General features: G+C 44.5%; 1 protein-coding gene across 1 annotated transcript; it reads left to right on the plus strand.

Annotated features, from left to right (window-relative positions):
- Positions 1-176: 176 nt before the first annotated feature.
- LOC117644872 (lipase 1-like) lies at positions 177-11,215 on the plus strand. The gene is made up of 8 exons (XM_034384540.1): positions 177-285; positions 5,085-5,196; positions 5,382-5,522; positions 5,802-5,957; positions 6,361-6,445; positions 7,872-7,904; positions 8,033-8,175; positions 11,071-11,215. The coding sequence occupies exons 1-8, from the start codon at positions 263-265 to the stop codon at positions 11,212-11,214; spliced, it is 837 nt and encodes a 278-aa protein (XP_034240431.1). The 5' UTR covers positions 177-262; the 3' UTR covers position 11,215.
- The last annotated feature ends 1,024 nt before the right edge of the window (positions 11,216-12,239 follow it).

Consider the following 12,239-nt stretch of genomic DNA (forward strand, 5'->3'; position numbering starts at 1 on the left):
CTTGGCCTATATGGCTGAGACTATGTATACACTTTTGAATGCAGGATAAATAATAATGGGACGAGCCCTCTAGTAAACTTGAGGTATTGGGGGTCATTTCGAACGTTCCAATCTACCAACAGGTTGATTCGGAAACTACCTAAAAAAAAACCTTTCTTTTCCATTTTCAGCAAGGTCACTGGTGGACGCCGGTTTCGATGTTTGGTTGGCCAACTTCAGAGGCAGTTTTTATGGCCTGCGGCATGATACGCTGAACCCAAGGATGCACGAATTCTGGGATTTTAGGTGAGGTCCCTGTCTTACGAGGGAGGTCCTTACAAGAAGTTCAACTCTGAGGCATTTTTATTTTTTTAAAAAAGAAGTCCGATTGTGGTATACGACTGATGACGATTTCCTTATTTTTGGGCCAAAGGTAGTCCTTGTAGATTTAAGAAAGGCCCCAAATTTTTTGGACCGAACTAAGCACGGTGCAGAGTCTTTGGGCAATTTTCGTCTTCTCTGACAAATTTTTACATAACAGTCTCATCCCAAGAAAGTGACATCACGTGGAAATGAATGACAAAATGTCACCTTCCTTTGAGCATTGTGTCACAATTCGTTTGAATGGAATAAGCTAATTTATGGCCAATTCGCATCGAAAGAAATGCGACAAATTGCTCAAAGGAATGTGACATTTTGTCACATTCGTTTCAACTTCATGTCAACGGGGGTGTGGGGGCGGAACCCCCAGCGAGCGTCGCGAGTAAATAAAAGTATAGTCCTTTCCACCCGGGTAGTTTCACCCTTTTTCGGTGATACATTTTAGTATCACCACGGTGAGACAGTTATGTCTCACCTCTCAGAGAGAGGGAACACTATTTGATTTTCAGTTTGAGAATACACGTGCGCCCTGAGATCTTCGAACATGCACGATGAGGAACTCACTGATCATCGGTTAAAAAAAAACATGTATATTTCTTTAAATGGTAGTGATAAAAATAAGAAGACACATGTTTACTTAGGGGATTGCGTAGGTTTGTTTTATTTTAGAGCATAGTGTACGGACGACGATGCCTTTCTACCTTCGGAGTGGTGCCCTGTTGAGGGGTTGCGCGATCATTGTGTGCTCTTTGGCGAGGTGTTTTTTCAGTCACCATAACACTTTTCACAGCCAAAGCACATAAAACCGCAGTTAACGCCACAGCAAAATTGGTTTCTGCAACATGCAAAAGAAAATCTTAAAAAATTTCTTATAGTAGGCTATTTTGCTGCATGGAAAAGAAAAAGTCAAGAAGTACAAAGGCGGATCCGGAAACGGTCAGATCGGCACGGCAACGGCATACTTGCGTCAGTGCAATGTGTTAAAAAAGTAAAACTTTGAACGCGTTGAGCATCTTACTTGTGCCACTGATTGTCGTTGCAGAAGACTTCTGCAACTTCAGCGTTCGGATTGTGAGACAGCGCCCAGCAGTATTTGGCATCCACCTGCCAAGAATAAAAGGCCAGCGCCACGACGGCAAGCAGGAACCAACGAAGTGTTCTGGAAGCGAATACACGCAGCTCTGTTAAAATAAGGCCAAAATTCTGACGAAATGGAGAGCAGTTTTTTCTTTAATTTTTGCAAGTGGCACTCGGATTTTAAGACCAATATTTTTGGGAACAGGGTTAGGAAAATTTAGAGTTGAGATTCAGACCACCTATCTGAATATGCCTGTCAGAATGTCCGTCTGAATTTTCAGACGTTGGTCGTATTTGACCCTTGCGGTGTTCGAACCTAGGTCTGGGGTCAAAATGGGTGTCATTTTCGTCATCAATATCCTCGAAAACGTGTGAAACGTGTGAAAAAACACGTAACTCAAATTTAAACTTTTGATCGTATTTGGCTCTACTGTTCGAAACACCGTCTGGGGTCCAAATGGATGTCACTTTCGTCACTGCAGCAGCGCCGCCGGGCGGTTCTCAGGTTCACCCAAGGAGGCTGCATACCAAATTTAGTGAAGATCGGATCACGGGAAGTCCTCGGACGAACGGACGGACGGACGAACGAACGAACGCACAGGACGCATCAGACTATATGGGTCATTCCACGCCAAATCGTCATGGTCCAGACCGAAAAGTTCGCCGAACCCGGCGATTTGGTCAGCGATTGTTACTCCTATGGGACTCTAAAAGACCCCACACTATTTTCCCCGATGCGAGACGTGCTCACGGGTCTGAGTATCGCAATTTGAAAATTTTCACCAAAAAAGTTTTCTCTTGATAACTTGTGAATATCTCCAAAAGTGTTCGTTGTAGAGAAAGAGTGGATATACCGTTGGAGAGAGGGAAAAAAATGGGGGAAAACTAAAACCTGTCCGAAAATTGTAGGACAGTTTTTCATTTTTCATAATTTTGTCGGGTCCTCCTTAACAAAAAGTCAGGCCGTTGACTGAGAGAGAGTAGAACTACACAAAAACAAATAAAAGCGAAAAATTTACCATTTTTGCACCCAAATTTAGCAGAGGTTTCCATGTTTTCAAGGGTGTTGGTTGATGTCGAAAATGGCCTCCATTTAGAGACCCTTTTCTTGAGACTATCACAACTTACATGTACGCCATCGCTATATTCAGATGCAAGATCCGAAATCCACCAGCCAAAGCTTCTCGAACATAACTTTCCACGGAGACACAGACCCAAAGCCGATGGCGCAGCTGACTGAGTTTAAGGGCAGGGGTTTCCTCTTAATATAGTCGACGCTTCTCCTGGTCCCCTCCAATCTTTTATCAGTTCCTCTCCTGCTGCTCACGAAACGGCCATGAATATTGGGAGGACGCACTTGTCTCGCTTATAGGGGTTACGGATGTCACCAGGGTGATAACCCGTGGTGACACGGCACGGGTGTCGCCAGAGGGATAAACCGAGGTGACCCGTTTGCAAAAAGCATACGGAAAGGAGATTTTCTAGAATTATTCTTTTAGAATACTGCTAAACATTACCCGTGAAATGATAACTAAAGTTGTAGATTTGGGTGCGCGTCAACGAAGTCCTTCCTAGGGGGAGAGGGGGGGGGGAATTGCTTTTCCATCCGGAATCCATTGCAGCCCTCAGATTGAGGCTCCTTTTGTCTCCTGGAGTGCCAAACTCGTTACAGTGTACACGTGGATTATTGGGAAGTAAAAACGTCGGGACAAAAGTTAATTCTGTGCAGGCACAAAGCTTCAAACTTTTTATGAGAGTCAGCGAGATCAAGTTTAAGTATGAAAGTGCCTCAGCAAATAGAGCCCTCGGGAAAGATAGTCATGTGTCTCGTTGAGAGACACGAGAGGCGCAAACTTTGTGAACTATGCATCGGGACAGCTACGGAGTTTACATTTTGCACCTTCCGTAGGCCACACGGAAAAAAATGGATTTGCTAGCCCAGCTCAAAATTAGCTGAGGCAGCTAATGTATTGGCTGGTATGGCGCCACCGGAGATTTTAGGTGGCACAGCCAAACTACAGCTGCACTAGCTATTTTGTTAGGTGTTACAACTTTTGAATATTGGCATACGCAGCATGCATATTAGTTGAGGCAGCTAATATTTTTGCCTTCCTACTGTGAAAATTTGCTACACCAATAAATGGGTCAGCTGTTTGGACTAACATGGGCCAAAAAGTCGCACAAAAAAACGTTCAGGAAAAGGGGATGCGAACTCCAGTCTCGCGGTTCAAGAGACGGGGACGGTACCACCGCGCCACCACGTCACTAGGAAAATGGCGGCACCAGCCACGCATTTAGCACTTTGCGACGGGCAACGTTCGTTCCCTCGCGCTGTTGAGACTATGAGGAAAATGCCCCTGGTCACATTGCTAGATGTCATCGCAGCGCCGTGGTACCGTCCTCATCTCGTAAATCAAGGGACAAGGGTTCGCGTCCTCTTTGCCTGAACTTTTTTTTTGTGCGACATTTTGGCCCATGTTAGTCCAAACAGCTGACCCATTTAATGGTGTAGCAAATTTTCACCGAAGGAAGGCAAAAATATTAGCTGCCTCAACTAATATGCATGCTGCGTATGCCAATATTCAAAAGTTGTAACACCTAACAAAATAGCTAGTGCAGCTGTAGTTTGGCTGTGCCACCTAAAATCTCCGGTGGCGCCATACCAGCCAATACATTAGCTGCCTCAGCTAATTTTGAGCTGGGCTAGCAAATCCATTTTTTTCCGTGCACAACCATCTGAAAACCATACCCAATAATAGTGGATCATTTCGAAGCACAAAAAGAATCATCTCATCGCGCAAACCACGTATTTCTCGGACGAACCGTTTCGTCACAAAGGAGTTCTAATTGTATCATCAAATCATCAAATTGTAGCATTTCTGTAGAATCACCCGTCTGGGTTTCGCTAGTAAGCGATCATCCCCTGCACTTAATTCATGTTTTAGTGCCATATTGGGCAAACGTAACGCACTCTCAGACACTGACGCAGCCCTCACCAAGCCCGGCGGGGAGCAGCACAAGTGGAATGGTGCTCTCTTGGGCAGTTTGTAACAGATGTGGATGGGGCAGTTAGTAACAGAGCAATACACTCTCATTGCAAGTACGTGATGTCACGTTGAAACAAAGTGTCACATTCGTATGGATGTGAATCGGCCAAAAATTAGTTTGTTCACGTTCAAACAAACGTGACATTTTGTCACGTTCGTTTCAACGTAATGTCACGTACTTGGAATGACAGTGATATCACAAGAAACGAACGTTTTAAATTATGGAAACCGTGCATGCTCTACAAATCAAAGAGCGTACATTGTATGCTCTAACTGGAGCATGCCTGCAGCATGCCTGCCAAGCATGCACTTAAGAGTGCATTCATTCATGCCATGTAACTGAAGCATGCAACTCCCCATCCCTAATGCATTAGATGCATGCTTCAGTCAGCGTGTACATGGCATGTATGCACTAGTAAGTGCATGCTTGGCAGGCATGCGCTAACTAGAGCGTGCTTGCAGGCATGCTCCAGTTAGAGCATACAATGTACGCTCTTCGATTTGTAGAGAGATGATGTGTAGTGATTCACCCATCTGTTGTGGCACTGTGCTTCGGAGCCCGGTAAGGTCCAAGTCAACAGCGACTCTCTCTGTGTGCAGTTGGAACGAGAATGGTCTCATCGACCTGCCTTCGATCATTGATTACGTATTGGAAACTACGGGACGCGACAAACTCATGACCATCGGCCACTCCATGGGCGTAACAGCGCAGGTAAGGGCTCGAATCCAAAATCAAAAGTATACACGGTAAAAACGGTTTCTGGTTTTCCCGGGAACCCCCTGGAAATCGCCTATGTCTCTACTATTGGCTTCTTTGGAAAACCAGGCACCGTTTTGACCGTGTACGTGATGGTAATTTGATCAACAAAGTATTACAAACAAACACTACGAGTGCAGGTGGTTTTAATGTCGGAGAGGCCTTCATATGCCGATAAAATAATATGCAGCGTGGTTCTTGCCCCGCCTGTGTTTTTCTCAACCCCTCCTGCTGTTCTGGCAACTGTGCGCAGATTCTTTCAAGTGCTTCCTCAATTAAAGGTAGGCAATGCCAGGAGTATTCGTACACTGCTACACGGTCATCTGGAAATTTCCAGACATCAGACTGTCCGTCGGAGGACATTTCGATCCATGCCGTCTCGTGTGGACGTTCATCCCACGCTAGCACAATTAAGCCCAAGCAACCGAGCCTTTCTTTTGCTTTTCCACATATGTTAAACATTAAGTAAAGTCTTCTTGTACAATAATTACCGCACTTGTTTCTTATAATAGATTTCGAACTTTCGTGATTTTAATACATTGTCTTTTTTCACGTTTCAGAATTCCATTGGTCGCAATGTAGTGAACGACAAGTTGCCTTTTACGGAACAGTGCATGATTCCGTACTGTTTTTCTCAGTCTAATAACAAGTTCAGCGACATGTGTAGAGCTGCCATACACCTATTAATGGGGAAGCCGCAGAAGAGAATGGACAATGTAAGAGAACTGGGACTTTTAGAAAATCGTTAGAGTCCAGACATCACGTTTAAACGAATGTAACAAAAAGCATCACGTTCTTTTGGGCATAGTTTCGCATTCGTCAATTTATGGCCGTTTCACATCTAACAGAATGGGACACAACGCTCAAAGGAACGTGACACTTGGTCACATTCGTTTCATCGTGATGTCCCGGGCCCAAGCCCAAACTGGCGTTGTCAAAGTTACCACATAGCACGTGTTTCTTCACTGAAAGTTTATCGGCGTGACTTCGTGACGTCTTAGGGGCGTGAATACAGTGTCACGCCAAAAAAGGGCATGACAGAAAAGTCTAAAATTCACGCCAATTTTTTGAAGTTGAAGCAGAGCCTGAAGCTCTGCAGTGTATTCATGTTCATTTCAGGACTACGCGCTGAAAATGCTTGCGCATTTTCCCGGAGGAGCCTCCATACGACAAGTTCTGCACTACCTGCAGGTTGTAGAGTCAGGTAATACTACAAGATGTTCAGGCATACAGGACATGAGCCCCGTCCCGTTTGAGCCCCGATGGTCTGAGCCCCGACCTGAGCCCCGCCCTGAGCCCCGACTTGAGCCCCGACCCAAGCCCCAATTTTCAGAGCCCGGATTGAGCCCCGACCTGAGCCCCATTTGAGCCCCGCGATCTGAAATCACGCATTTTTGCATGATTTATTGCCAAGGGGCTCAAGTGGGGCTCAAACGGGGCTCAGGTAGGGGCTCAATCCGAGCTCTGAAAATTGGGGCTTGGGTCGGGGCTCAACCCGGGCTCAGGTTAGGGCTCAGGGCGGGGCTCAGACCATCGGGGCTCAAACGGGACTGGGCTCATGTCCTGTATGCCGATATTCACATTCAGATGCATTTTTTCTAGTACGGAAATCCAAGTATACACACGCCAGTTCAGAGAGAGTAGCGTAGCACTTGACGCTGTACCGTGGCAGCCGGTGGCAACTCCCCTTGTCCGGCTGAAACCAGGCTCGGAAGCGGAACGGCTCCGTTTTCCAACTTTTAAACGAGCAAAGCTAATAGAAGATATTTGATTGCCACATAACAAGAACATCAGGGCAACGTAAAATTTCACGTAGATTACGATTCTGTACTTACATTTGCAAAACGACGAAGGATAGCGGAAATAATAACGGATTATGTTTATATTGCGGCGTCAGCTCGCCCGTATCAGCTCGTCTCATATTTGCCGAATGTTAATGTAAACAAACTAAAGCAGCTTGAAGAAAACGGTTACTTGCAATCGAAAGATCACACTTTTTTCCTTGGTATTTTCACTTATTGCAAAGCTCGAACGCTGACTGAAACAAGTATTTCCGTAAAGAAACGACAGGGAATGATTTAAACCGACATAACCTCAATTCCGGAACAGGTTTTGTTTCTTTGTTGAAATACTTGTTTCAGTCGGCGTTCGAGCTTTGCAATAGTGAAAATACCAAGGAAAAAAGTGTGATCTTTCGATTGCAAGTGACCGTTTCTTTCTAGCTGCTTTAGTTTGTTTACATTAACAATCGGCAAATATGAGACGAGCTGATACGGGCGAGCTGACGCCGCAATATGAACATAATCCGTTATTATTTCCGCAATCCTTCGTCGTTTTGCAAATGTAAGTACAGAATCGTAATCTACGTGAAATTTTACGTTGCCCTGATGTACTCGTTATGTGGCAATCATATAGCTTCGATTAGCTTTGCTAGCTTAAAAGTTGGAAAACGGAGCCGCTCCGCTTCCGAGCCTGGTTTCAGCCCGACAAGGGGAGTTGCCACCGGCTGACCGTGGGTCTCGCAGCGTTTTGACGTTTCAAGGAAGGCTGCATGGCATCCCTCTTAACCCGATCATGCATTTATGCATACCAATATGAACGCTCCTTAAATAAAATTTTACGTCAATTAGCGCGCATATGCCAAGCACACTACAAATCCAAAGGTCAGACTTCTCGCCACTCCAGAGGCGAGACATAAAAGTCTCGCCAAGGTTTGGTCCGAGGGGGTATGCGCTCTCTGAACCTGTGTACCGACTATTACGCTCTTACCTGGGCTCATTCTGTCATGCAGGTGTCTTTAAGAAATATGACTTTGGTTCCGAAAAGAACCTGAAGCTGTACGGGTCTCCCCATTCTCCTGCTTACAACTTGAGTGCCATCACGACTCCTATGCATGTTTACTATGGAACATCAGATGGTCTCGTCAGTCCCGTGGTAAGTTTCCTTTCCATCCTCCCGGAATGATCAAGAAAGTACGAGTAAACGTCTGCACGAGGGGCAAACAAATTCGTCCAAATTTGTACACCGTTATTTCAAATTCATGTTATTTCAACGTTATGTCATGGGTATTTCAACGTTATTTCTCGGTTTTCCACGCTATTTCGCGTAGTTTCACGCAAGCTGTTCCTGTTCGAGTCCTGGTGGGAAAATTAAACCTTTTTTGAATTTTGGGCATACTGTAAGGTGTCTCCTTTCCGAAAATGCCCGAGCCATCTCAAAAATCGCACATTTAATCGGAGAAATAGTGAACTACAATTCGCAAGGCAGAGATTCCGGCCAGCTCCGTTGCGAGTCCATTACCCCTTGTCTCATGGTTGATTTTTACTGGAAGTAGAACCGTGCAATATTAAGATAGCGACAAACTCAATAAACATTAGTAGCAGCCGGGCCGTTTAGCGTTAGACCACCATCCCTTCAAATGACCTCCCAGAGCAGACAAAACCCATTTGGCAATGGGTTAAGACCAATCGGGAATGGGTCGTGACCCATTGCGGATAGGTTGAGTTGAGACCCGTTGGAGATGGGTTAGGACCCATTGAGACGCAGCTTTTTGGGTTCGGTCAAGGATCGCCTGCGAGGTAGGCAAAAAGGTGGTGCAATTAGGTAGGCAAACCCGCTGCACACCTGTTAAGGGTAACTTCTAAACTACTGCAGATAGGCCAAATCCGACACCACCAAAGTGTTCAGCGTCGAAAGTTTGGTTTGAGACGTCCATTTTGATCAGACTGACCTTCTTTGTAAAACTAAACAATGTCTAGTCTGAGTTTGAACACTTTGCGATGGGTCCTCGGATGGGTCAGACCCATTATGAGTGCAACCCATTTAAATGGGTACTTTTCATATACCCATAACATGGGCTGGACCCAATTAAATGGGTGCATGAAAAGTGCCCATTTAAATGGGTTCAGCAGCAAATGGGTTTTGTCTGCTACGGGCTATCTTCGATCCTTTTTTTTCCGCTGTTTAATGGAAGGGATCAACATCCTGAACACCAAAACCGAAGGGTTTTGAAAATCATTAAACCGTATAGGAATAGTAGCACTTTTAGGTTTTTCACTTTACACAAATATTACGGTAACGCGCCCAGTGATGGCCACGTTAAAAGCTTACAAAATTCCAATGCTAATCGCATTGCACGGTGTTCCCGTTTCCATAACTGGTTGAAAATCGAGGAAAACATGACAAGACAACCGCAGCCTTTGAGAGCATGCCAAACAATCCAACCTCAGCAACAATGGAGGGGCAGTTTCAATGGGCGCCTGTTCGTTCTTTCAGCCTCGCGATTTTCGAAAGGGCGCAGACGGCAAGCATATTGGTGCCAACCCACGAAAATTAATTTGATGTGTCGTTTCTGCTACGAACTTTTTAGTAGTGACAGACTTTAAAGATGTTCCAACGTTGAGACACCGTGCAATGTGTTAGCATTAGCATTTTCGAATTTCACGGCGTTTAGATTTTTTTTTAATGGGCGACTTCAAATTTTGACGGGTGGTACGATGGGACCATGCCGTTGCCATGGAGATTTTTTTTTCATGTTTTGACCATTTGCTCAGAACATATATGATTTCTTGTTACTTTGATGAGCCAGGAGGTTTAGTTTTGAGGAGTGGCACATTTTTTATTTGAACCATTTTTTCATATCATTAACGGTTCTCGTTTTCGATTGTTGCAAATTTATGTTTTTCGCGTTTACGGAAAATTTCCACGATGAATTTTCGAAAAAAATTAGAATTTTCGTTTTTTTCATGGTTGAAATAGTTTAGAGTTGTTTATTTGAAAATCGGAGAGGGGGGGGGGAAGAATCCACGGACCTCGGACAATAGGGGTTCTTGGGAACCCCTAAAAACGAAAACAAGACCAATAAGAGGCAAAATCTCTCAAATTTAAGATGAACAAAAATGGGCCTGGTAAAATAGCTTCTATAACCTTAATTTCTAAAAAAAAAATTCTGCATGGAGCTCTTTATAAAAGCAAACTTTAAGCTTTCTTCGAAAAGTTTCGGAATTTTGAGGAAAAATGCATGCTTTACTTTCCGGAAATCACGAAAAAAGGCTTGCAACCAGAAAAAAAAAACCCTTCCCCACGGAAAGGTGACCGCCTACTCATTTACCTCAGTTTTCATAATAGGGAAATCTACAGGATATAAATCAAATAAGTTCGAAGGAGATTGTCCCTTCTTTAGCCATTTAAGACTGAAAAATGCTTCGGCGAAACCCTCTCTACCAAATCTGGGAAAAGACATGCAGTTTACCTCCCATCAGGACCCAAGTAATGCTCCGAAAAACATTTGTTGAAGCCCTGAGAAAATCTCTTTGGAAACAGATGGAAACTGAACGGAGTCTCCATGAACGTGATTATAGTGTTTTTCTCCATAAAATTTCGAAGCTAATTTCTAACGGTGTGTATATATTTTGCAAGAATCTGCGGACTAGGTAACTACTCCTCTGTCGCGAGAATTTAAGAGACACGTCTAATAGATTGTGGAGACCTCCATAACTAGGAAACTAATAAGAGTTGGGACCCCAACGGGGGGAATAAATTCACCTAATAGTGATTGAATTTAGACCACAAAATGAACTTCCTGAGACTAATTTCAGATCATGCTAATTTTACTTTGTAGCATCCTTAATGTGACAGTTCGTCTCTTGATTTCGTGTCAAGCCTGAAGTGATGTGACAAAGCATTGCTGTCACATTCGCTAGTCTGTAAATTTTCACTGTTCGTCACGTTTAAACTGACATCAGACTTTCAGCGTGCAAACGAATGAGATGTGACCTTCGTTGACTGTTCACACGTTGACAATTTCATTTCTTTGTTTGTTTGTTACAGGATGCCCAGAAATTTGTGGACACCTTTCCCTCTGTAAAGGAAGTCCACATTTTACCCTACAACCATGTTGACTTCGTTCTCGCTGACGACGTTGGTGAAACTCTTATAAGGCCTATTGTTAAAACTCTCTTGAAATATATTTGATGCTGAATTGGTTTTCATTCTGAGCGAATGGGAGTTGAAGACCTAACAAAGTAGGTGTACGCCAGGCTGTGGCTTCTCGTAACAGACTTCGTCATGCTGCACAAATTCCGACTTCACTCCTGACGTTCACACCTACGTTGGCCTCCAGCCATGGCCTGCACTGCAAGAAAAAGTGTGGATAGTACAACAAAAGTACAACAGAAACTGTACAATAAAAGCACAACAGGGATTGTAGAAAGTACAACGAGAATTGTACAAACCACAACGAGCCCTGGACTGCACAGCACTCCTCATGCCGGTTCCACTGTACTTTGTTCAACAATTGTTTTACTTAATAACAGGAAAAGTAGCGATACACATCGGCAACTTTGGCCCGTCCCGTACATTTAGAAATGTGCGAACTTCGCCTATTTTAAACCCCGTCGGGATTTGAACCCGAGTCTGGGGTCAAAATAAATGTCTTTTTCGTCATCAGCACCCTCAAAAACATCAGAAACAATGCAAAAACTCGAATAAAAAGAATGTTCAAAAAATACCCCGCTGGGATTTTGAACCCGGGTCCGAACTTCTCCGATTCGCTCGAAACTGGCACCATTGGTTTTTTCTCGTCGCCCCGATTCCAAAAATCTCCCTACATGCCCTCCTAGCTGCATCCGTTGCCGAGATCCTCCTCGACCCCATGTAGACCATGATGCACCTGCAGCAGCGCCCCCGGGGCTCGGATCGGATTTGCTGCCACCGGGCGGTTCTTAGGATCACCCAAGGAGGCTGCATACCAAATTTGGTCAAGATCGGACCACGGGAAGTCCTCGGACGAACGGACGGACGGACAAACGGACGCACAGCATGCATCATACTATATGCCCGTCCCTTCGTCATTTTTTTACAAAAAATTAACGGGACGGGCCAAAAAGTACACTAAATTCCCGATAAAAAATTTGCCAGAAATTTGTGTCTTTTAGTTGTGGTTATTTCCTGCAGTGTGCCTTCAGCAGGCTCCTTTGCCGGACATCGGAACTATAATT

The sequence above is a fragment of the Thrips palmi genome, unplaced genomic scaffold (assembly GCF_012932325.1).
Source record: "Thrips palmi isolate BJ-2018 unplaced genomic scaffold, TpBJ-2018v1 HiC_scaffold_18, whole genome shotgun sequence".
NCBI lineage: Eukaryota > Metazoa > Arthropoda > Insecta > Thysanoptera > Thripidae > Thrips > Thrips palmi.

What these genes read in the sequence shown, in the direction of transcription:
- LOC117644872 (XM_034384540.1), top strand. Translation starts at nt 263, where the DNA reads ATGCACGAATTCTGGGATTTTAG. An exon ending in AGCACACTACAAATCCAAAG is followed by an intron (nt 7,905 to 8,032) that starts GTCAGACTTCTC and finishes TCTGTCATGCAG; the next exon opens with GTGTCTTTAAGAAATATGAC. An exon ending in ATGGTCTCGTCAGTCCCGTG is followed by an intron (nt 8,176 to 11,070) that starts GTAAGTTTCCTT and finishes TGTTTGTTACAG; the next exon opens with GATGCCCAGAAATTTGTGGA.